The sequence below is a fragment of the Aptenodytes patagonicus genome, chromosome 8, assembly GCF_965638725.1.
Source record: "Aptenodytes patagonicus chromosome 8, bAptPat1.pri.cur, whole genome shotgun sequence".
In the NCBI taxonomy this organism is placed as follows: Eukaryota; Metazoa; Chordata; class Aves; order Sphenisciformes; family Spheniscidae; genus Aptenodytes; species Aptenodytes patagonicus.
In genome coordinates this window covers 25,594,694-25,621,150 of record NC_134956.1, presented here as the reverse complement: position 1 = coordinate 25,621,150, position 26,457 = coordinate 25,594,694, and the positions used below count along the sequence as shown (strand labels likewise).

Sequence of the window (26,457 nt, the reverse complement as noted above, 5' to 3'; positions counted from 1 at the left end):
TGGGAAACTGTGAATCATTGTTTGCCAAAGCACAGGAACATAGGATTGGAAAGGATCTTTTAGGTCAAACCCAGCCCTCTGCTGTTGTATCAGCATGTCGTACCACTCCTCTGAGTTTAAAGCAAAAGGTTCTCTTTCCCCTTTGAGTGGGGACTGAGACACGCTGCTACCCAAAACATGGTGACATTTCCATGCTATTTTCTGATCCTGTCTGGACTGGACTCTGTCCCTCCCAGGAGACAAACTCATTTGAAAGTTAAGTGAGCCAGCCAAAAATTGCTTTAGCCATGATGCTCCAACCTCTCTTTCTTCATCTCTCCGTTATTTAAAACAGACCGGCTCTAATCTGATCCTGTTGTCAGTGGAAGAGCAGTGTAAGGTATATCAGATGTATCCATTTGTAAAGACTTAAATTTTATTAGCAGTTTTTATTTTTCAGGAATGTAGGACTGAATGGGACTACCTTCATTACCAAAAGCAGTACCCGTTGTTACAGAACACAAGCTCATATTATTCCTTTTATTAATTAATCAAATTATATCTTAAACCAAAACTTTTTAGGTAGCTCCCTTGCTATTCCTCTCACCAAACTGAGAACCTCTTACCATTGCTAGTTCTTCTAGTTTCCAGACCAGATTCATTGCCATTTATTCTTGTGATTACATTGTCCTTTTGCTTAAAAATAGTTCTTTTCCTCCTCTGGTGTTTACCTCCAGGTTGTATTTATAGAGTGCTCATATCCCTTCTCAGCCTTTGTTTTGTACATTCACACAATGCAAGGAATGTCTCTCCCATCAGTGCAAAGCAGAACTTCCTACTGAATCTGAAGGACAGGGGCATTTATTAACTGGCACAACTCAGGGACCAGCATTAGTGATCTGTGTATTACAGTAAGTAATACATAGCACCGGTAAGCAGAGTCGTATGTGCAGGCATATATGGCAGCCTTGATCCCACAGAAGTTAAAATAATGACAGACAGAAAACAGGAAGGGAGATATGGATTATCCTCAGAGATGCGGAACTGATATGAAAAGAAAGATGAAGCAATCCACCCAAGGTCACAGGAAATCTGTGGTAAGAGACAAGAGGCAGACCCCCGTCTCCCAGCCTCATACATAGGACCTTCCAGCCTCTAAGTACCGATTTGTTTGCCAGGTGCTGAAATGTTGCTGCTCATAGGAAGAATGTACACATGTTAGACTCCAGATTGTTCAGAGGTGTAAGCAGACTATATATTCTTTCAGCCGCTACTGAAAGTGATACAGGAAAAGCTGCCATATGTACCTGTCAGAGAATTTTAACCAGCATCATCTTCGGCTCCTAGGAAGCAACATATGAAACAACAGGTGAATATAAGCTGTCTGCTGCAGTGTGAACTTCCTGTTGTGAAATCACAGCCAAATTGGAAACATCACAAACACAGTTACATTAAAAAGAAATATATGCCAGTAGTTTAGAACCAAGATTATTTAATTGTCATGTACATGTGGTTTTTCATAGTCAGGCCCCCCAGCCCTACCAAGACTTGTATGTACAGTCTGCTAGAGACAGTAAAAATGCTGGAGAAATTTCAGGATCAAGATTTTTTGGTGTTGAAATTCATCCTTTTCTGATTATATTGTCTAGATTTTTCCCCTTCCCCAGCAGTGTTTCTCTGAGGGATGTTATGCTGTTGTATTATATTTACAGTTGGCTGCAGTAAAGTTATATAGTAAGAGAAATTTGTAAGGTATTGATCTGATATCCCAGAGTCATAATGCATTGATCTAATCATAGAGGATGGATTCTAGTGACTGTACAGAACAGCATTTTGTTTCTGCAGTAGGATGTGATCTGACAGCCCAGCTGTTAATATTTCAATTAAGATTTGTAAGAAGACAAAATTCCCATGGGATAGTTACTACTGACTATAGGTCTCTCTTCACACTAGTGGAGCCTTCTTGCTATATACGGAGTACTTTTGATCACGCATTTGAAGAACATACACTGATAAGAGAGGATAGATGGTTTTCAACAGTATCAGACTTATGCAGGAGCTGAATTTTCATTTTCATAAATGTCTGAGGCATTTAGGAGCTGATGACCTGCTGACTTTGAACAGGACCTCAGATCTAAAGTGCCTAAAGCCCCAATTCTCAGAAGACACTTAAGTATCTAATTCCTGTTCAAGTCAAAGTGGGAGCTGATACCTAAATCTGGACTGAGGTCCCATTTGAAAGGAAGACTTGCAGTCCTATGTCATTAGAAAATCCTAGTCTAAATACCTTTTCCATTTCAACTGACTCCCATGCAACTGTTTTCATTTCTTATGTAACTTTTGTCATTTCAAACTTTTCTCTGACAGTGTGAAGTAAGTGATGCATTTACATGCTGTAAAACAGAGAACTACTTTTGCAGTGAATATTGCAAAATTAATGACATCTCAGTTATTTACAGTACATCCTGGGGTCCTACCAGTGACAGCACTGGTGTTTTATGAGTCGAACCCCTCAAAGGGATTATACTTTCCTTGTAAATCATGCTACCTCATCTATTTAATGTCCAACATATTGAAGCAGGTTACACAGCTTATGCTGGGTACTTAATTCAGAATGACATTAAAATGGCTTATCTACATAGGCAGCTTAAACACACCCTCACTGTCTGACTTGGACAGCTGGCAGAATTGTAATTACAGGTTGGAACCTACAGCTTCCTGTACTGGAAAGGTAATAAATGAGTTTTAGGAGACTCTGTGCTTGGCTTGCCTTACATTCCTGGCAGCATTACTGTAGTGGTTGGTGCCCATATTCTGGCCAGGTCCAAAACCAGCTCTTCATCTGCAAAGAAGAGCTGTCCATTTCACTTTCAGTGAAGCTCCATATGTTATTTTGATAGGAAGCTCTGTCTGCCATTCTCTCAGAACAATTTCTTCTCTAAGGAGTAAGCACCATGGTCAAAATATAAACCCACGTATTAGACAAGCTGAAATAGACACAGGTACAGAATTTCCTCTCTGTCCTGCTTTGTAAGAACTTCGTGTTGTTTTGGTAGCTGAGGTGTGGAAACTTCTACCTATGACTGTACAGTGCAGTCATGCTGTTTCCATGAGTTTCTGGGTTTGTGCAGCACTTGGCACACGTGGCTTTTGTCAACGGTATGAGCTCTCAGACAGCCCTGTCATGCTCTGATGCAAGAGGGTGAGCATGATGGCTGCTGGTATAGGATAGGTTCTTTATGTCGTTGCCTAGTTCATAAAATAGAAATGCTACCATGAAATAACTTCTATCCCTCCCAGTCTAAATAATTTTTAAGTCTGTAGTAGTGTTTTGGCAAGTGACATGTAAATGAATTGCTATATTTACTGCTATTCTTAAGGTTGCTTTTCTCATTTCCTCAATAGTGGGACTTTGCTTGCTTCAAATGGGGAATTTGATCCCAATCTTTGGAAGAAGTTACAGATTTGCTTGATAAAGGCAACTGTATAGATGCAAAGACATACGTTGATGTCTGTGTAGTATTTTAGTAGCACATTCTGATTTAAGAGAAAAGTGTTTATACAACAGAAATAAAGTCTGGGTTAATTAGACTGAGGACTGGCTAATTGGCAGTAGCAAATCTCTGTAGTAGTTATCTCTGTAACATTATCAAATGGTGGTATGCATAGTGCTGGGACCAGGATTATGTTGATACTGTCCAACATTTTCCTTGGTAGGAAAGCAAATAGAAAAGTATCAGATGACAAAGTTCACTTTATGATATAAAGATTGGTGAAAGGATAATTAACAAAGTAGGCAGGGCAATTATATAAACAGATCTGGATCATTAAGTTGGATCCATTCAAACAAATTACACTTAATGCATATTATAAAGCTCTCAGTTTAGAGACAATGAACAGGCAAGACAGCCTTGGGAACAATTTAGAGGTCAATGGACAAGCAAGTCAACCTGATATAGTAATAAGCTAATGGAGAATAGTGAGAACTGGGTCTAAGAAAGTACTGAATTCTGTAGACAGCATCATCAGTACCCACTGTGGAATTCTTCCCATAGGTCTGCCCCATGCATTTTATAGGGGCTATTGGAAAACTGGGAAAGGTTCAGAAAAAATCCAAGAGAACAGACTTCAGGAAAGGTGAAATTGTCCAACTGCAAAGATTTAATGAGCTCATTTGTTCAGTTTACCAAAAAGAAGAATGTACCAAGACATAGCTGGAGGGAAGTATATGTCTTCTCCAGAGAAATACTGAATAATACAAGGGTCTTTAACCCAGTGGAAGAAACAATAACAAATGCTGGAGACAGAAGCTGAAGATAGAAGCCAGGCAGCACTAACTGGAAATAAGGGCTTTGTTTTAAAAATGAGCACTTCATTACAGGGATAAGGTAAGGATGATACTAAGGTATATAGTCCACCTTTTGCTGACTTCAGACCAAAGCCTTCTAGAAGACAAGTTTTAACTTTATTCTGATATAGCTGAGTGAAATTATACAGCTCCTGATCAGAGCTGAACGAGACTTTCTGATGCCCTTGTCTGGATATTCCCCCTCTACCTCCTGTTTCTCAGGCCCTTTCCATCTGTGGATTTCAATCCCTTCTTCCTGGGCAGAAGCAGTGACGGACAGGACTTGTGTTCATTGGTTTCCACTGGGATTCTAGGTTTGGCGCAGTCTCATCCCGCTGTTGCAATGTGGTCCCTCCCCCTGCATTGTCACTTCCATCCAAAAGCTCTGCAGATCCCTGAATTTTGCAGTGCATTTCTGTCCTCTGTCCTCAATGTCTCTCCCATTTTAACATAGTTGAACTAATGCCAAAGGCATGAAGAAAACAAAGGGCCACAAAAGTTTGTTGGTCAGAAAAAGCTACTTTCAGCATCTTAAGAGATGCCTGAACTGGATTGTGGCACCAGCCAAGGCTGGAACTAGTATCTACACTGTGGAGCTAAGTCATTTCTTGGGCCACTGTCAAAGACCTGGGCCTGGGACATGTCTACAAATATCCCTGCAAATGTGAAACCTCAGTGTTTAATTAGGTCTTCACCCCAAAACCAGCTGCTTGATGGGGGGGGGTTGTTGGTAGATATGGTCCCTTATAAACCTTAATTAAATTCTAGGCTAATTCCTAAATCTGGAGAACATTTGAAAGTGGGTAGTTGCAGTGTTTCAGGCAATACCCCACTACAAAATGTTTATTCTTTCAAAGAAACACTGAAGGCTGTATGGGTTGATTGCCATTCCAGGAGAGCTGCTAGGCTACTGTTCACTGCTTAGAAACTTGGAGTGGAGGAGAGTAATATAATTTTATATGGGCCACAGCAGGAGTGAAACCATGCTGAAATGCAGGTTTGCCTGAAGGAAGGTGGGTAAGGAGAGGAAGCAGTCCTTGTCAGTACAAGGAAGCATCGAACAATAAGGGGAGGAGCAGGCTAAAGAAATTCCTATTCCCCAAGTTTCCTTTTAAGCACAAGGTGGGTGTGTCTCCCTCCAACATAAAACACATTCTAAAATAAACATGCACATTTATTTGTGAACATACACATTCCTTATGGTGCAATGTTGTTTTGTGTCCATTTAGAAGCTACAGCCAGAACCTTTCAAGTGGCTCAGACAGCAAAGGAAGCAGAAATTGAAGCAGAATGAAATTGTCATGATAAAAGGCAAACAGTGGTGCTTTCTTTTCAGCAATTGTCTGGGTTATTTTTTAAACAAACTCTTGTACTCCTCCCGCTGCCTCCCCCCCAAAAAAAATTAAAAAAAGGAAAATTGTTTAAGGAGCCTCATGAAAGGCAAGATCAACACACAGAGCAGTTAGGAAAAAACTGTGGAAGGAATCAGTAGTGACCAGTAGCTGGCACAAGCGGGTAAGAGTAGGACATCACAATGCCTATTATTACCATACTATGAACAGGGTCCATTACCGTAAGTTCTCTTTAACTAGCAATGTTACTGAAGGTAGCAGAAGGAAAAACTCAGGATTACTTGATTCCTTTTGCTGTGGAAAATTATCACTGGAGGGAAAGTGGGTAACTGTGTTTAAGCTATTTTTTTTTTTAAGTGGATGTCTGCATGGTTATTTTACATAAAGGAAATGAGCTCATTACATTATTTTATTTCAAATTTGTTTGTAAGACAAAGCTTGGGAGATACTGGCATTCTCTACAGTCCAGTCTTTTTCTCATTACTCAGTGTTTCAGTACAGACACTCCATCCGACAAGAACATGAGAATGCTGAGACTGTGCTCAAGCCTTGTCACATCCCAGGAATGGAGTAGGTATATTTGTGTCCTACTCTTGGATAGACATTCCTAGGAAAAGGCAGACACTGCAGGAAGTGGTATAATACCTCCAAAGTGGTGTTTCTTCCTTGGAGTTAGTCTTAAAAATGCCTCATTATGGTGGTAAGGGGTCCATTGCTGATTTCTGGTGGGAAAAGTGTAAGGACTCAGTTTTAGCTAATAAAAATTTCATGCAGAAAGTTAGTTTAGGATGTTCAGTCATTGCAATAACTGATTTAAAAATCCAAAAGGTAGATCTGGCTGGGGAATCAGGCTTACAAGATACTGAACCCACTTCTATTCCCCCCATGTTTTTAACTGGCAACAGTTTTCAGCACTCTGCAGCCTTCAGCTGTTGCAGACTTGCTGCTGGCTGCAACAGAAGCAATGGTACTTCAGCGATGGTGAAGTGTTTGGCACATGTTTCTAAAATAATCTGGAGGGAAAGATACCCATTCTGTGATTTCAATAATCAGACATGCCCTGCAGCTCAAAGCAGCAGTGGATACTGTGAAACAAGAGTACATGCTACAGTACTGGAGACTGGCGAATATGCAGTTCTCTCTCCCTCCTTTTCCACAAGTTGTTTTAAGCCTCCCACACATGAAGCTGGATTGGATAAAACCCCAGATACAGAATAATTCTTAATCAGTATATGCAATAAAGCACCTGATTAGAACAGACTTTTCACTCTTTCTGGGCTGAGCTGAGATCACTGACTCAGTTTTTAACTTAGATGAAATCTCTCTGGTGTCTCATAATTCTAGAAAGACTGTTTTCGGATCACATCAGAATGCCGAATTGTCAGCATCTTTCTGTGTATTGGAAGAAATTTCAACAAGGTTAAGAAGATCAGAAGAAACAGCCTCTTGCATCTCCCAGAGTCTCACCAAACAAATATGCCAGTATTAGTTCAATACAAATTACTCCAGTTGGACTAAGATAACAGTAAGAAAAGTACCATGACACCAAATATCAGAACAATCAGAGAATCATTTTTAAGCAGTTTGCATTCAGTATTACTTTATTCTCAGTATGGTGCACAGCTGAATTTTAATTGTCTTCACTTCCAAATGTCAAAAGTCTGCATTCCAAAATACTCAAAATATAACAACACAGTAGCTACACTTCCTGAAACTTATATCATGATTTAGGATAGGATTTCGCATAGGAACCGTGTCCCAAATGGTGTCTCTTGAGATGCTGTTCCCATATTTCCTGTGTGTAAGGCATGAAGATTTTGCACAAATAATTGTTCCTGTCTCTCTCATGGTGAAATAGTTGGTCCTGTGCTTTTCCTTACAATGGAGAGCTCCCCTTTTTCCACTAACGTGTTAATTAAAATTATAAAAAGAATTAAAGATTCCTGATTGATTAACCATGTAATTACCTATTGATGGCTAGGAAACATTAGTAAGAGCAAAACCCTTCTCTTTACTTATTACCATCTGTAACCATTTGGTACGCTGGCTTCTTCACACCACGTATTTAATCTCATCTAAAATCTCATGAGGGAGGATCCCTATTGTTGCCTATTTATGCAGCCTTTCAGCATTTCATTTAGTTATTTAAAAAATATTAATTTCAGGACCAAGACAGCTGGAAATGGTTGTGGCATGTAAACTGTACTGTGAGTAAAATGGCCATATATGACTTAATTTATCTAGCTTAAATCTCTTATTGTCCATCTGCTTGAATTCCCCTACATGTCTGTCAGCACTTCCACTAGAAGTAGTTTAGAGACCCTGGCTGGCCTTATTTTGCAAGATAATTAACTTTTTTAAAGTATATTTTGATGTTCAGAGAAGATTGTACCTGCAAGGGGTCCTGGCATTTACAGGAGGATGGAGGATCTTTTGACTAAAGAAAGGACTGAAGAAGCTGTACACTGAAAACTGAACTTAAGTTTAAACCAGTAACTCTCTTCATATTTTGGGTTGAAGTATTTCATTCAGTGCATTATAGCTCAGCTGCATAATCAATGTAAAGTATTAGCCAAACTTTTAGCAAACCATCTTATCCCTGATGATTATGTTGGTTGACAAATAAAATGTAACTCCATATTTTGTTACCATGGTAACGGCAGATGGGAAGACCGTGTGTCTGAGCACCAAGTGTTCACTTCAGTTTGGCTGTGTTGAGTTAAACCTTGATCTGTTGCTAGAACTAATTTTGTTCAATGCTGAAATTCTGCAAACTACATATTGAAATTGAAATCATTGCTACAAAGTGTTTGTACTGTGTTATAAGAATAGCTACTATGGCTGAAAGGCATTTCTTTGCAGGGAAACACTTCAGCATCATTGAATCAAGGTGTTCATACTTAATCTTAGGGCAAACAGATTTCTGGGGCAGAATCAAAAGGTCTCTAATGTCATTAGTACTTCTGAGTGTGGGAGGTGTTACCCATCTGTAACATGATATGTTATGATACACCCTTGGCTCTGCAGCTGTACATCTTTCTCTCCCCAAGTGTGCTAGGGCTGCATCTAGTTCAGTTCAGTTCAGTTTTGACCTTAAACCGTGTTCCCTGGAATAGCTACAGTGCCACGTGGAAGCACAGTGCATATGCTTTGCTCCTTCAGTTCTCTTTTCAGAGCTGAGCCTTTTATTGGCTGGACTCCTTCTGCATTAGAAGTCACTGGTATAAGATAAAGTCTACTGTAGGATATATTCCTCTGGCTTTAATAAGAAACCAAGATGACTAACGTGGCTTTTCTCTCTTTTCTCCAGAAATCACAAAGCCACCACTAGCACCGAAACCAAAGATTACTGGTCATCTTTCTCCAGTAGCTGTCTCCAAATTTTCTCCTTCACTGCCAAGGGCTGATATTCTTCATAACCCGAACTCTATGTCTAGGGGCCCCAAACCACCTATTGCTCCCAAGCCAAAATTCTCAGCTGACACTGAGGGCAAATCCAGTGTTTATACCAACAATAACTTAAATAAATGCTCAAATGGGAAACTGGTATGTCTAGATGGACAGCTGCATGAAGGAAACCAATGCAATGCTGATTGCCCAGAATCTGAGGCAGATAATGAATACATTGTAGTTCCTGAAGCTCAGCTGACCAGCAAAGGCTGTAATGACTTGGAACATGAGCACGATCAGAATGTAGATTCCTCTGTGGAAAATGAAGTCTCGGAAACTCCAGAAGAGGTAGAGAAGGAAGAGGATAACATTGCTAATGATGAGGATACCAGTAATCAAGAAGTCACCGAAGATGAGCACCATAACTCTTCAGATATTGCTGAACCAATGGAACCAGACTCTGAAGAGTCAACCAGAGACTGTGACCAGTCGGAAGCACTTTGTGAGGAGTCCTCAGATGCCCCTGATGGGGATAATGATGCTTCCAAGAATGTAGATGGAGATGAGGATGTTGTAGGTGATTGTAGTGAAACCAAAAACAAGGACGAAGCTTCTAACAACCTGGAACTGGTTAAGGACAATAGTGATTGTAAGACTGACAGTGATAACATTTTGCATAGAGATGAGGAACTAATGGGTGATATCTGTAAAGATACCATTGTAATGCCATTACCGGCAGATGAATCAATCCCAGGTTGTGAGAAGGCAGGGCAGGAGGAGGAGGAACTGCCTGAGATTTTAGAAAAGGGAGATGGGTGTCTAGCACATGATGGTGACCACAGTGTGCATGCAGAGCTTGATTTGAACATGGAAGGGGAGTTAGAAAATGATGACTGTGCAAGCCCTGACATGGTGCTCGATGAGGCCAGTGAAGAAACAGCTCCTGGCTTAGAACTGTGTGAAGATGAACCCAATGCTGAAAATGGTTTAGGAGAGTCCATCCATCAAGCAGCAGCTGAAGTGGAGGAAACAGACCCAGATGAGCACAATAATACAAACACAGAAAATGCCAGTGATGGCTGCCAGATCACTGAGAGGAGAAGTGAGGAGAAGACATCAGAGGTAGCCTGTGAAGCAAGCAAAGACCCTGGGAAAGGGGAAGAAGAAACTGTGAATGCAGAGAATATGGATGATGGCTGTCAAATTGCTCCTTGTGAGAATGAATATGGTGAGGAAATACCCATGGAACATTCAGATGAGAATCTTCAAACAGAAGGGACCTCTCTGGATGAAGATGGTGTGATCTCTGATAATCTACCTAGTAGTCCAGGGATAGAGCCAGAGCTGGAAGATGTGACTGTTGAAGAGCATAGTGAAAGTATTGTGGAAACCTCTAAGTCAGATGAGCTGCAACTTGAAGACAATGAGGTGGAAGCAAACAGCCTCAGCAAAAGTGTCCCAAGTCCACCTCAACAGGTCCCACTTGAGGAGGAGTTAGAAGTCTGTAAGCATGGCAAAATGAATGTAGAATGTGGAACCAAACATGTCTTGCGTGAAAATCTAGCAGTCCCTGAAGTGGTCATTGTGCCTGAAGAATCAGAGGAAAGAGAAACTAGTGGTGATTCCCTAGATGACCCTTACGTGCTTCCCGCAGAAAATGAAATTGCTCATGATGGACAGACTGATTTAGGAGCTGAATTAGGCATGGATGGTGAAAACAACTTGCTGCCCATTGATCGTAAAAGCATTGTCACTAGAACACGGTCACTCTCTGGGAAAATGCCGGGCTGTGTCCCAGAAACAGTTCCAGAAGAAACTGGACCTGAAACTGATTTACCGTCTTCCCGCAATGGCTCTGGGACAGAAGATTTAAGCAATAATTTATTTTCAGTGGAAGGAAAACCAATAGAAGCCAACAGGGCATTACCAACCAAATCAAGACGTTTCATTTTGTATCCTCGATCTTATTCTGTTGAAGGGAGAGAGATACCTGTCTCTGTTTACAGAGAAAGTGATGGCTGTATACTGGATGATGGTAGAATAAAAAGGACAGAAGACAACTTGTCTTTGCCTTGTGTCAATGGTTCCTCAGGTAGTTTTTCCCAGAGAAATCATCTTTCATCATGTGGCATATCTACTCCATCCTCAGTTGTTGATATACCACCTCCTTTTGAACTTGCCTACATCACCAAAAAGCCAATCACTAAAAGTTCACCTTCACTTTTGATAGAGAATGACTCACCTGATAAATATTCCAAGAAAAAGAAATCTTCGTTTAAGAGGTTCCTCACTCTAAAATTCAAGAAGAAAACTGAAAGTAAAGTCCATGTAGATGTTAATGTTTCCTCTTCCAGGTCCTCATCAGAGTCTAGCTATCATGGGCCTCCGAGGCTGATGGAGCTGGACAGGAGGAGCCTAAGTAGCTCACCTCAACTAAAATCACATGTGGGGAAGCTCCGTGCATCTGAGTCTCCCTCAGCTGTTCTTTTCTATAAGGATGGTAAAAGAAAAGGAACACCCAAGTCCTTCAGCAGGAGTGTGTCAAGGGTGGAGTCCTTCGAGGACCGGTCCAGACCTCCTTTTATGCCACTCCCATTAACAAAACCTAGGTCCATTTCTTTTCCCAATGCCGACACGTCTGACTATGAGAACATTCCTGCTATGAGCTCTGACTATGAAAACATACAAATTCCTCCTCGAAGATCCACCAGAGCAGGAACTTTTACTGAGTTTTTTGAAGATCCCAGCAGGGCATTATCTGCTGCTAATGAGAATGACGGCTACGTGGATATGAGCAGCTTCACTGGCTTTGAGAACAAGCAGCAAACCACAGACCAGGAAACAGAAAGGTACTGTAATAAATTATTATGTAAGACCTGCTAGCCTTGGCCAAACAGGCAAGGCCTCCCCTGCTAGGTATCGTAGGCAGATCCTCCCATGTTACTTGGCTTATACCCCCTCTCAGGAAATGCTTACAAGAAAGATTGGAAGAATATAAGATAAGCCTTTATCAGTGAAAAAAAAAGACACCAAATTAACTCTTTACCTTGTAAATGTATACTAGCAAGTCCACTGGATCTGGATCCTATGGTTTACAGATATAGACCAAAGAACATTTAGAAATATTTGGTTTATCCAATGGATCGAATTTTTGTGGCTTGGGGGGGCACAGAGACCTTGCTTTGTTCTTCAGTAAGAAAGGTTTCTGACTTCTTGACTGAATGAAAAAAGAGCCTATTTGCTGGAAGGGGTCCTGCTTCACTTTTTCATTTTTGTCAATTTCTCAAAGCAACTATATATATATATATATACATATATATATATATATATATAAAATTTATCTTTCAAAGTACATCAGTTAAGTATACACCAGAAAATCCCAAATCATGAAGTAATCACACTAGACAATTAATTTTAAAAGTTGCTTTAAAGTCTGTCATTATGGCCCTTTGACAGAGCTGCTGATTTATAAATGAATTAAATAGCTCTGAATCATATAGTCTGAAATCATATTCATTGCTAACATTAATAACAATCTTTCATCCCATTCCAGTAGATTATTTGCAAACAAGAAAACGTCCATTTCGTAGTTACATAGAGGCAATGCACTCTAGACTTTTGAATTTGAATTTGAATCTGTCGTCAGATTATAGCATACTATCAGTGGAGTGCAGAGATGTAAATAAGAGTGTTTTCCATTAAGTTCATGTTAAACAGGTAATGAGAAAACAAGGTGCAAAGCAAATGGATGAAAAGGAATGTCTTTAATGCAGTGGCATTTTGTTCGAGCTGTATGAAAAAGATAAACATCTTAAAAGCAAGGTTTTCATGTCCATTTTCATCTGTCATTCTCTGTCTAAAGATTTAATACTCCTGTTTCTTTGCAACATTTATTTTTTTCTGGTCCTCTTCCCTGTCATTGTGAATGGAACAAACCATGGGCATTTCACACATCCCTCTTTCCATATTTCAGACTTGGGGAGTAAAAGAACTTTTCTTTAACATCTCTGAATGAGTCTTGCAAATCATTTCTAAAACAAGAATGATGTACAGTGCTTTGTCTTTCTCAGAGAGGCGAGAATTGGCAGGGGTGGGGGAGGTGAGTACGACATGGGGAAAGAGATTGCATCAATGCTTAAGCTGTGGATCCAAACGTGTCTGAAGCTGAGGGGTCTTGGCTACAGGCCTGTGGTTTAGCTCTTTGGAGATGTTGGCTGCCTACAGTGTTGGGAGCCCCAGTGGTGCTGACACTGGGACATGGTGGAGTACAGTGCAGCTTCACAACACACACAGCCACATCCCCAGAGCAGTGCTCAGCAGAAGCTGCATTAGCAGGGCCTGATGGCCCATTAGTCACACTGCTTTCAACGGGTTGCATTGCGCCCAGCACACTGACGTTTGCTCTTGGAAAAGCTGGCCAATTCTTTGTGTCCATGAAACGCCGCCCATTTTAGGTAGGTTCTTGAAGAACCAAGTTAAAAATATTAAAACTACGTCAATTGCTGTGACTTGGGCCCATTTATGAACTTCCTGTGGAAGCCTGTTGTTTCAAAGGGAGAGCCAATCCAAACTGGTTCAGGAAGTCTCAAGGTCAAGGCGTGAACATAATTTTTCAGTCTGCTGCTTGTTGTGCATGCAGTTTTTGCTGTTGGGGGAGAAATGAAGGCTAGGCTCCTGAATAACCCCTTTATCAAGATAACCGGGGTGGAGGGGAAGAGCATCAGGCAGACAGCAATATACATACATTGCTGCTGAGATAGCTATTATTTGCTATATTTGTCAGGATGTTTTGGACAAAGACACGCCTGAAAAGCTTTGATGAAATGTAAATGGGTAATACACATCCAATGGCATAATATACTTGGAGAAACAGTGTATGGTCTGATCGTAAAGCAAAGCAAATCATACAAGTACATGTGCATGAACCTATTTACACATGCATACATGATGTATGGACATGGATGGTTTATTTCCTGCTAAAGCAGTTCTGCCTAAAATATCTCCCAATGGATTTAAGCTTTCTAGTATGAATACCTATCAAACACAGCTTTACCACAACCACACAGGGGTAAAAATTACTTTGAACTCAGCCTGCTCATATCCTGAGGCTTATTTCAACCATTTGAGAGTACAAGTGTGTTGGATTAAACCCTTGCAATACGTGAGACTTGAGCCCATGAACTTCACTTTGGTGTATTCACCTGCAGAGCACTGGTATTTAGCATCTGCTGATACCTTATGGAATTGCTACATTTTGATGAATGGCCAAGTACAACTCTTTTTATTACATTTCAGAGAACAGAATGTGAGAGTGCTATAAAAGATTATAATAATCCAGGAATCTCCACTGCTGTGTGTGATTGGGGAAAAGTGGGGTGGGAGCAGGGCTTACAGAAATTGACAGATGAGAAGATTCACTGTTTAATTTTCTTGCTTAAAAGGAAAGACCGTGTGGAGTAGATTTAAACCAATAATTTCTAATTAGAAGCAATCACATTTATAGAAAAAGTCCAATAACAAAAGTGTTCTAGAAATATATCTTAACTTAGAATTACCATTGCCAGAATAGAACTGGGAATATTGCCCCCTGAAGGGCAGTTATTGTGTATCCCCAAAATTTAGCTATCTGGTATTAATAATTAAACTCTGATTCAGGTGTATGACAATATAGATCATCATTAGCCTTCTGTACAGTGTATAATAATGGGACATAAGTGGAATTGGACAAAATTCCCCTGATCTTTCCCCAGTCCACATAGCCTGAATCATACTCAATTTTCATTTGCTTTTGAAAAGTCACTTTCTAGTCCCTTTTCTCTGAGGAGTTGCACTACAAAGTGCAAAGCAACACAAACCAATTGTTCAGTCTGAAAGCAAAAGACAGCTGCACCCCACCTCTGGGACAGTACACTGTAACCTATGGCATTGCCTTGACCCTCAACAGCTATAAGTCAGAGCAATTTCATCGAAGTTACTGGCTAAACTTTCATCAGATTAAAGTCAGTTAGAATTAAAGTATTCTGGCACATGTCTTAACGAATAGCTTCGCTAACCCAGCTTGACCTTCAGAGCATCAGCCGTGTATATGGCAGTGTGATAAACATCAAGGGGATGGGAAATAGATACCTCAAACACTCATTTCATAGTCTACCACGGTATCACTTCCAGGAGAGATGGAGGGAGTCTTTTATCAGGGTTTAGATAAGGTCAGGAAGATGGCATAGGTTGGGTGTTTTCAGAATTTCATTTCCCCTTTTTGCTTTCTACTTAGAGTCCATAATTTGGATTTACCAGGTTTGCTAAGTCTCAATCCTTCTTCCTGCTAAGATGCTCAAAATCCAGAGAGGAGAGAAGATAGGGAGAAGAGAGGAATAAAAGGAAATACTTGCAGCTCCACAGCTAATCCCACCATGATGTTGAATATTCATAAGAAATGAGCTAAAAGCCCATGTTGCTGTTACCTGTACATTCCTATATCCTTCTACATAAAATGATCATCGATACATACTAGAAGAACCTCAGTCTGATTGTTGTACTTAACCAACAGCAGGACTTGCTCAGACTTTGATTCTCAAGTGAATTCTTGGGGGCCAGTGTAGAATTCCAGTGCTCTGTGCAATTACACCAAGGCTCGTGGTAATTCCTAGTAAGTCTCTAGAATTGCAGTCTCATGCCTGTAAATTACTCCCAAGGCTCCGACATTCCGCTGCTTTTCAAGACATATGGCACCTATCTGATGCTTCTCAGCTTTCGTACAATCAAGAAAGCTGATCACCTCTTCAGTATCCTATTTCTTTGTAAATGTGTTTTATTCCCAAGGGATGTGCTTCTTCAAGAAGAAGATGGAAAAAAATTGTCTTTAGTAGGTGGTCAGGAAAAAAACATGGTTTATGTGTGTCAAGCAAGGGATACCTTTCCTTTAATTTGGCCAGACTGAAGCAGGAACACACAGGTGCTTAGGCACTGATACAACAGTGCCAGCATCTGAAGTGCTAGCATTGGAGAGGATGTTTCATGGGTAAGCAGCTACATTAAAAGCTTTATAAGCAATCCTCTTTGTGCATAGCCATAGTCAGTCTGGGCTTCTGCCAGGCCTACATGCAAGATCACAAGGACTATGTCAGCGCAGACCAATTCCAAAGTGTATACCAAAATCATATTATAGTTAGACAGCAATAGAACCACTGGCTATGGTTGATGGGCCATAGAGAATGCAAATCCCCCTCCTTTAAAAGGAGAAAAATCCAGTGGATGAGCAGTTACTTCCCCCTCCAGTGAGTATTTAGCTGTGCCCTTGCCTCACCACTGGATTCATCAACCTGTGTTCTATCCAATTATGCCACTTAAGTGATTATATCCTCTCTGCTCCCTGCAGGTCATCAGTCACTGATTAGCTCCAAGACTGCAGCCAGGGACAGTCTGTATGACCGCCTATTCCCTACCTTTCTGTAACATACACAAAAAAAAGCCTAACAAAAGCTGAGCATAATAAACATCTTAAAACATGAATTCTGTGCCTAAAAATGGTCTGAATAACATGCTACAGACCTTCATATGCCCTTAAGCTTAAGGTGAAATTTAAACCATTAGAGTGAATTTCCTCCAACATAGCACATGTTTTTAACCAATAAAATCAAGATGTCATATTCCTGGCTCTCTCTGCTACTTCAAATGAGAAGCACATACGTTATATAAGATTAAATCACCAATTCTTAGAGAGGCATAGTGTGGTATCTAAGCACAGTGTATGAAGGATAAGGTGAAAGTCTAGAGATAATTATGTAATGGAAGCTTCAGTATAAATGGTTCACACACCAAAATAGCAATGACCAAGAAAGGACAATCAGTGTTGTCATATTTAAAATAGTAAAAGAAATATACAGGAATATTATATATCTTTTGTTATAATTGTGAATCAATGTCATTTATATAACCTCAAGGAAATTCACAGTGCTTTAATTTACATAAAAGACCAGTAAGTTTCCAAATAAAAAGAAGGTTCTTAGAAAACCCGATACAGCGATACTGCTAGGTTTGTCAAAGTGGCAGCATGTCAGAGGTGCCGAGATACTGTAGTGAAGGACAGACGGGCAAGTAGGCAAAGAGATGCTTACTTGGGGAGAAACACTCATTAGTTAATAAATGTACCTGATATGATTTGAGAATAACTACTGAAACAATCCATCAGCTCCTTATCAAAGGCTGACGCAGAATTCAGCTCCACTCTTTTTCCGCATCTCTAACACGTTTAAAAATCGGACAAGTACTTGCTGAACTGAGGCTCGGTAAGGGTGTCAATTAACCTACAAGGCTGTTATTTAATGCTCAGAGCAGAGAGGCAAAACTTGAAAGTCTGATGCATACAAGGGCAGAAGGAAATGTTCAGGACTGTTCTTCTATGAAGTCCAGCAGAGTGAGCTGAATTAAACCTGCATGCAACTGCGCCCATTAAAGCAGGGGGAAGCTGAAGATGCCACCTCTTCATTTCTTTAAATCAGTTGAATAAATCAGATTTTCTTCATGAATTTCTTCTCCTCACTCTCCTCTATTTTCTTTTTCTTTCAGTTAGTGAAGACATTTGAAACAACTTAATTTTAATTCTAAAGTAGGTCAAATAATACCTGCACCACAGTTAATCCCCAAGCATGATACGACTGAAGCCTATAAGAGTGTCTGCCTTCAAATGCCTGCCATAAATCATAGCCTTTGTATACTTTCCTCATTGTCAAAAAGTTCTGGAGATAAGTATTTTGGAAGGTTGTGGCTCATATTCAATCTGTCATTCAAGAAAATGTAGCTATAATTGTGGTTCATAAAAGAAACCAGAACTGTTTCTAAGAGGGTGGTCTGTTTTACTGCTACTTCAAATTCACACACTTAAACTCATTCCAAGAGTATAAGAGAGCTGGAAAGGTTTCTGTAAAGGATATTAGAAGAGTTTAGGAAGTCTCTTCACAATTGGTTAGAGATCCATTTCATTCAAATATTAATCAGACAATCAGCAAAGACTTTAAAGGATTTTACAGAAGATGAGAGATGAGAGATTAGAGTCTGGCCCTGTGGATCTCTATTGCTTGTAAGCAGAAAGCACTTGTTCTTTTTTTATAATAAATATCATTACCATTCTTTTCCTTTAAAGACTTTTACCCTTTAATAAGAGGGTAAGTAGGCAAAACCTTCCTCCCCTCTAGTGATCACTGGCCCCATGTGCTGTAGTCACAAATAGATGTGTTTGTAAAAGCCTACATAAGAAAATGGGTGAGAAAGAAAAAGTGCATAGAGTAAAAGAGGAGATAATCTGCATGCCAGAGAATTAATTGTAGAGCTCATGCCATCCCGTGCCTATGGCTGAATTATGTAGCACTCAAAAGTCCTTAAATACAAAAACATGAACATAGAGATGCTAATTCCCTGCTACGTTGAATGCAGTTATGAGTAGCTGAGCTTGACCCTCCAGCTGGTCATTCTTCCATAGACACTTCAAGTTTGGACAGTCAGTGGAGCTGATGCTGGGGTGGGGATTTTGCCTGTCAGGAACATTATGCGCAACTCTCTGGAGCATGGAATGAAGCTTTTTGACAGGTTTCAGTGAGTGCATCTTGCCAAATGTAAAAACATCTTCCTGCTACTCTATCTCTTGGTGTTTATATTGCATTCGGTAGGGAAGTCCCCATTTGTGACCCGATTTAAGTAAGGCAAAGGGCAAGAGGTAAAACAGCCAGACACAGTGATTTGACCAAAGGTCAGTGACCAAGTGAGGACTTCTCAGTGTCTTCAGCGAGAAAGCAGGTAGATGTGCCCTCTGCAGTTGATCATGCTGCTTTCCTAAGTAATTCTTGTTGCAAGCTGTGTTTTCCCTGCCATTCTGGGGACATTAACACTGCGGATCCCAGCACACAACAAAGTTTTTTGGGAGATCACTGGGGAAAGGGAACAAAAAGCCTTTCCAAGACAGTAATTGTAGCTGCACATCGGTTTTACTGTTGTCGCTGAACTCCCAGCCCCAGGGAAGGAGTGGTCCTTAAATTTGTCCATTTACTGATCCCATATGCCATCTCTATTGCAGATCGAAAGTTCCCAGGGGCATTCCCTGAGGCAGGTTATTGTCTGTGTAGGACTTGTTTCTCTCCTGATGCCTGATTCCTGCAGCAGTTCTACAGCGCAAAGGCTCTCTGTGAAAGCAGAGGAGCAGGTAGAGTGGGTCCAAGCAGGAATCATCACTTTGGCAAAGAACATAATTGCTGATCAGAAAAGGATTAGGGCTCTTTGGTAAAGTCTGAGCAAGTAGCACAAGCAGGTACGACAGTGGTTTAGCATTTGAAGTGTGCTGGTATGCAGCTGGCAGGAGAATCCTAACAGCAATGTCACCATTTTGATTAGCTCTGAGAAATAACAGCTGTGGTATTGCATCAGCTGAGCACAGAGAATGGCTACTAGAAACTCCTGAAGCCTTTCACTCCTTGGATAAATGCAGCAGCAGCAATAGGTACAGCTAAAGCACCCGGTTGCTTTTAATACAGATGCAACCTGCCCCTTCCATTGATAATTAATTCAGTTGAACTGTGGCCCTAAGGAAACCATAAGGCTATGGTTGTTTCTGCTTCAACAAAGAGCAAACGAGGGGGAAGAATTCTAAAGAGAGAGGCAAAAGAGCCTCATGCACAAGGAGGACTTGTGAAAGGAGAAGCAGCACCAAATTTCCAGATGTTTCTGACATTTTCTAGAAGATAGAGGCAGAAGAAAGCCACATGATTTGTTAGCTAAAGAGCAGGTTTTGCTCTGTAATATGCTTGCCCATATGCTGCCCATATCAATACTATTCTCATCTCAAAGAGCAGCCCAGTTACCATAGTTTCTTGTTTAGTGTAAAACTCAAGGAGAATTTTGTCAAGAAGATAAAATCAACTCATGCTTTGTTTTTTCTGCTTGTCCCAGCTAGAGCTGCTCAGTACAGGCATGGCTGTCAGAGGATATCCAAAAAAGATCCCCATTTTCAACACTGTTCAGGCTGTCTTTTGGCTTACTGCTGTATACAATAATAGCAATGCTGCCGATATTAGTTCATGCTATTTTACCCCTCATTTGGAGTAGAAGCAAGTTAACTCTAGACTAGACCTGGAGACAAACCTAGGCAAAGCAGGCTCTCAAGGCATCTGGACTTGGGAGGAAAGTTAAGCCCTGAGCCACAGATTCAGCCTAGATTTCAGGTAGTTGTTTTGTGAAAGATGTTCCCATCCTTTCCTCTTGTTGCTTCCTCAGAGAAACAAATCCTAGCTGCTGATTCCACTAAGTTCCTAGTTCTCTGCCCCATAAATCCCTGCTCTGTGCCTACACTAAGCTAGCATGCACCCATAGCACTGATGAGAAGCTTTACAAGAGAGAGAATTTCTTTTTTATAGGTCAAGCGCTTCCCAGGGCTGGTGATAATGTTAATTATGGAGGTAGCACAGAAGTATGGGGCTCAGGTCCCTTAAAGACCTGTATGGGTCTATTGTATAGAACTCTGCTGACAGTTATTAAGCCAAGGAGAAACATGGTGATCGTAAGCATTGTGAGAGGTTTTTTAAAGAAACATAAATAATTTTTAGAAACTTATATAAATCTATACATAGCTTTTACTTATCTCAATGTGGAACAATGTGCTGCACGCTGGATCTTGTAGATGGGAGAAAGTCCCATAAAAATGCTGTAACAGAGGGAAGGAGGATCAGGGATTGAGCCTAGAGACAAGGGAAAGAGACATTTTCACTTGTGATCTGGTGAACATGATGGAAAATAAAATCTCGGCAGCTTTCATCAGTTGTTGCACTTTGCAGCATAAACCTGAAAGAAAGTTTTGTAAGTTCATTGCAGAGCAAGGGATCCCAGTACTATACCCTGACTTCAGGCTGTGCATAGCCTATTGAAATTCTTGACAATAGCCACAGCCAGCTCTGACATGAGTCATGTCTTTATTTCTGTTTACTTTAGTATTGTCTGAATTGCCACAGGGAGTTAGAAGGTGATAGCGGTTAATGCAGGACTTCCAGATGCTCAGAGCCAGGGAGCAGTCTGCAGGAGATAACCCCTTGCTGTTCAGGCCTGGGCACAAGGCATGCTTCACCTTCTATAGTCAGGCATTAGAGGGGTGGGGAATTGTCTTTCCAAAACAGCAAGGACAGAAAGACAGCTATTAAATGCTCTTTGATGGTGAAGCTTTTCAAACAAGCACTTTTGAGAAGTGTCTGTGGACAGTATCGGTAATGTCATATTGATACTGAAGAAGGAGAGATTTTAATACATTGTCCAGATTTAGGTATAAATCTTACAGCAGCTCCACGACTGCTCTCAATTTTCGTCATATCCATGGAGCTGTTTGTCCTGGTTCATGCTGGGGATGCAGGTGTGGGGAGGCAGTATAGGTAGTCAGGAAGGCACTGTGCTCCCCCAGCATAGCTTTGCATTGCACCTCACCATCCTGCACACACAGCAGATGCATCCCAGCATAGCCTCAGAGGGCTGCCACTGCTCAGCCACAACATGCTGGATCCAACCCTGGCTTTGTTTATGAGGAATCTAGGTCCCATATACCTCCCAGGAAATGGTCCAAGTCCTCAGTAGATGTTGGTTTTATTAGCAGCTGGACTCCATTCTGATGGCTACTTTTCTGATCAAATTACAGTGCAGAGAAGGAGGAATGTGTACATGTGGCCATCTTCATGTCTTGAGGGCTTATAAGCCTGGGTAGACTTCTTTGTTTTCTCTGTTTCCATTGTATAAACCAGAAATATATTTCAGTGGGGTTACACAAGAGGAGAGAGTCTGCTGTGTATTGCAGATTTGCCCTGAATGATGTTTATGGGGCATAGAAGTGATACTGGTGTGATTTAAGCGTTCCTAGCACCACACAGAAAAAAGCATGTACTGCAGACAGGGTGATGAGACTGCAGATTGGCAAGATGCAGCCTGTTTGAAATGGTCAGGTCTTTTACTGTCAATGAGTGTTCTATGCACGCCTTTCTCCTCTCCCACCCCCACCCCGAGCCTTACTGAGAAGATTTATTGAATGAGAGATTGCACATTACAATTCTGCAGCCTTTCCAGAATCCACTGCTCAATGATATGAGGTATATCTCTATATTAGATTTGTAACAAAAACAACAGAATGCTATTGCATTTTAAATGCAAATCTAATCTAGTAGTTTACAGTTTGTTGTGCCACCCAGTGAAGTTATTTATAACATACAGCGCATTTTTAATTATCCTAGAAGAATTCTTCTTTTACAGGACCCAAGGGGGGTTAATGTAAAAACTGCCTTAAAGATTTGCTGTTCAGTGGCATACAACAATTAATTTTATCTTAATCGACCAATTAGAGTTAATGGATGGAAGAACATATTTAAGAGGCATTGTCTGTTTTGCCAAGACCCCTCTTAAAGAGCTTATAAAAGGACCCTTTCATTTGAGTAATTGGCTGGATTAATTAGATGCTATCCTTCAAAGGCCTAGAGCAAGCAGATTTAGACCTATCATCAGTGAACACCTTTTGGTGTTCTGTCTGACTCATGCTACACCAGCTTTATCAGTATCACAGCGATGTCCTCAGACTTCTTTTTCTCAGAAGAAATACAGCCAGGTACTGATGAACAGAGACAAGTGATAGTTGCTTGGATCTGTGTTCAGCAGTCTCCATCCAGCCATTCTCAGCTGTCTCAAATTAAATACCTCTTCAGTCTGATGGCAGTTTGTCCTTATGTCTTGAATACATTTAGTAAATTTGAGCCAAAAACTTGGGTGTTAACGCACTACATCTCCCTGATGGGCCCTCTAGGCAGGTGGACCTATTCAAGAATAGCTAGTTTGGTGTTTCTGATGAAAGTTCTCAGTGAGGCTTGTTGACCTTCTTACATTTTAGGTATCAGACTGCATTCTTAATTCTGAGAGTTGGCTAGAAGAGCTCAGAAAGGTCTCTTCCTCAGCACACATGCCTTCAGAAGTAATGGACTGCATACAGAACAATACATCTTTGAAGTCAAATCTTCTGGTCCTTAAATAGATAAGGACAATATGTGAGCTAAAACTGAGCACCTCAAAATCTTTCCTTTAAACTTTCTGCTTTCACGTTGTCAGGCTTAAAAAATCCAGACAATAGCAGTGAAATAAAAACACATCACAGTGAATACACTCAGGGTAAAGAGCCACAGTGAGAGTGACGTATAGTAAGATGACAAAAATGTAAAAACATGTTTTAAACTCTGCTGGACAAACAATTTATCTTGCCATTTGATTGCAGTTCTAAGGAAAAATACTGCTTCAGTGGCTGCAAGAGAAATAAAATACGTGTGCCTAACTGAAAAGTCCAAGGAAAAAAACCCCACAAAACAAAGGAATTCTGTAGTTCCCAACATTTTTTCTGATTGTTTCATTTGCAAGTAAAAAAAAAAAAAATATAGATACTGAAGTAAGTTCTGAACTAAAACATACTTTTGAATTGCAGAATTAAGATGGTTTTGATTTTCCAGAATTATTGGGAAGGGAGAATTAATTAATAGATTAATCCCAGCCAAATGTCACAAATCTATGCAATTTTTAATCATGCCAAGACTGATTTTTCAACTAAAAAAGCCTCAGCCAAGCAAAACTGCAGCCAGCTCTAATTTTAATCTGGGAACTGAAACTGATGTCTTAGGAGACAGAGGAGAGCCACCGAGCACTTTCATTCAGCCCTACTTATTAGCAGTTAAGTTCTGTTTTTCTCCTTCTGGAAATACTCTGCTTTAACAACTGGGTGAATCTCTGAAACACGAGAAAATTCAGTTCACTTGATGTTTCCCCCAAATGTTAGGAAAGAAAAGCCAGATACAAGGTCTTGGTTAGTTTAGAATTCCAGGAGCTCCATTTGTTTTCCTGGTAAGGCTGCAGGGTAGTTGAGTCCCAAATCCGGTATGTGCTTTCAAGTCCAAAGGGAATCCCTGCTGGAAGGACAACCATGAAGATAAGAGGTTTCTTAGTAGTGTCAGTTCCTTTCATATGTCCTCAGATCTCTTTGAAAACTGATAGGAAAAGCTGCCAAACCTCCCTGCCCTTCTGATAGGGAGGTATTTATGCACACCCAGCTTGCAGGAGCTCAGGAACTTTAAAACCCAAGAGACTGGGCACTGCTTTGTTCGGGACTGGTTTTTGTGAGGGGGAGAGAAGCATTCTGGACACAGTCTCCCTCACACTGCCTGAAGTCACTGAACCTTGCAGTACCAGCACTAAGAAGCACTACTACAATGATGCAGAAAAAAGATTATTGCATTTTTCAGTGTTTTCCTACCCATGACCAAATGACAGGACAAGCATATGTTGGCCTGAGAGCAACAGCCAGCTCAGTTTTCACCTTGTGTTTCGAGGGATCTGCTATCTGAAACTCCCCAACTCTTTCCTAGTAGCAAAATAATGTTGGGGATCTTAGCATGAGGCTAAGACACATTGAGCACAAACTACCACTGCTTCAGAAAGTCTCTGTGGGAGAGATTTAGGCCAGGGCTGACCATCTATGAAAATGGCCCTCAAGAGAGAAGGACGTTTTGGTTGATAACAAGAAAGGTTGTATAATCTGTACAAATTCCTTTGTGGCTCTGGCAACACAAATAGCTGGAGTAATGCTGACAGCGGTAGGAGAGGAGTTTGTTAAGTCTCACTCCAGTCAAAAATACTTTGTTCTGGGTTTGGTTTTTTTTTTAATAGGGAATATTACTATTGTCATCTAGACAGGTTTCCTTCTGATCCTAGCTTCACTGCATTTTTCCCCTGGTTTGTTCCCAGACCTGGCTGCATGGGGTTGATAAAGCAGCTAATCCTGCTAGTACAGGGAAATGACAACTCGCCTTCCATCTTAAGAGTCTTGCAGGGCAGCATGGTGTTCATTATGTTGAACTTAATGTGAGTATTTTCCATGGAAAGTATGGAATAACGAACTGGCAATAAAATGAAAATAGAACATAAAGACTCTGGTTCCAAGTTTTAGTGACTAGGTTACACTGCCAAAAATAAACAAAGAAAGAATAATCAGGAACATACCCCTGATCTCTGATCTATGATATGTGCCATGTCATTAGACAGTTTCTTTTTGTGAAATGTATCATCTTTTTCTAACTGGATCCAGAACTCATAGTCAGAAAAACATTGGTAAATGTGTCAGTCGGAAAAGTGACTATATAAGTGGAATCTGGATCAGAAAACGATACTGTGCCAGATGCTCATTTGGGGTACATTGGTATGCTCTGTTGATTTGTACCTCTGAGGATCTGAACAGCTGTTTATGATTCGACTGCCCTGATAATTCAGGCTAGCACCTGAAAATAGAGCAAGCTGAAACATTTTCCAAAAGGGAAAAATTCACAAAAGCATTCTATGTGAACAATATATATGTTTTGAACAAGTTTAAGGGAAACTCCTATATGCTGTAGCCTAAGATATAGAAAATCCAGTCTCTGCTTCTCCCAGGTCTGTTTTTTTGTCGCAGATCACTTTGAATCAATCAGCACTGCGAGTTAGATTCAGAGTTTCTCACAACCCAGTGCCTAAAACACCAGCCATAGGGAGAAAGAAAGACCCACAGGTTTTGGTCTCAAAAATGGACACAGTTCTGCTTCATTCCTAGAATATCTGAAATAATTAATTTTCAGTTTTCTGAGGCTCAAAAATAAATTTCTAAGCTTCAGATGTTGCAGCAAAGAAAAACAGTTGTCTCCTGGTCAAGTCCTCTACAAACTGAACTAAAAGTCCAGATTCTGCAGTAATTAGAGTTTGCCATTCTACACATAGCAGATAAAATACCTTTTTCATCACTGCTTTAAGCTGTGAAGTATTTCAGAGTGTTTGACTTTCAGAGCCTGTGTAAAAGTAAGTGTCTCAGATGAAAAGCTGGGTGAATGGGATGACAATTCAACCAAAAAGCTTCAGGGCATAAAGAGGAGCAATACTATAGCAGGATGCTATTTTAAAAGGTATCTGAGAACTTATCACATAGATAAACATGGCATCACTTGAACCATGAAATCTGTGTGACAGGCCAGGGACTTCAGAGAATGGGACCATGATGGGAAGTTGGGAAGATTTGTTGGGAAGTCTTGGAGCATCCCCTACTTAAAGATACTGATTTTCATTTCAGTGATAAGTGAATGGATTGTTTAGGGCAGAGAACAGTGTACCTGCTGCAAAACATCATGCCACACCATATGGTATAGGGCCAGACAAGATCTCTTCAGAGTGGTTAGTTACCTCTTGACCTCTCACAACCTTTTTTGCCAGTGGCTTCAATGCCACAATTTTTGTAAAGCAACGCCTATCTGCAAAGGGGCTGTTGAGCCTATCAGTGATTCCCCCATGTCAGTCATGTAGCCAACCCGCTGGGAGTGTGTG

The 26,457-nt window shown here is 40.6% G+C and overlaps 1 protein-coding gene across 2 annotated transcripts in view; it reads left to right on the top strand.

Moving 5' to 3' along the window:
- FGD5 (FYVE, RhoGEF and PH domain containing 5) overlaps nt 1–26,457 on the top strand; it is a 119,370-nt gene that overhangs the window by 1,186 nt on the left and 91,727 nt on the right. For both annotated transcript variants that reach the window (XM_076346773.1, XM_076346772.1), the window contains exon 2: nt 8,990–11,918. In XM_076346773.1, coding sequence (XP_076202888.1) covers nt 8,990–11,918 — 2,929 coding nt within the window. The remainder of the gene's footprint in view (nt 1–8,989; nt 11,919–26,457) is intronic.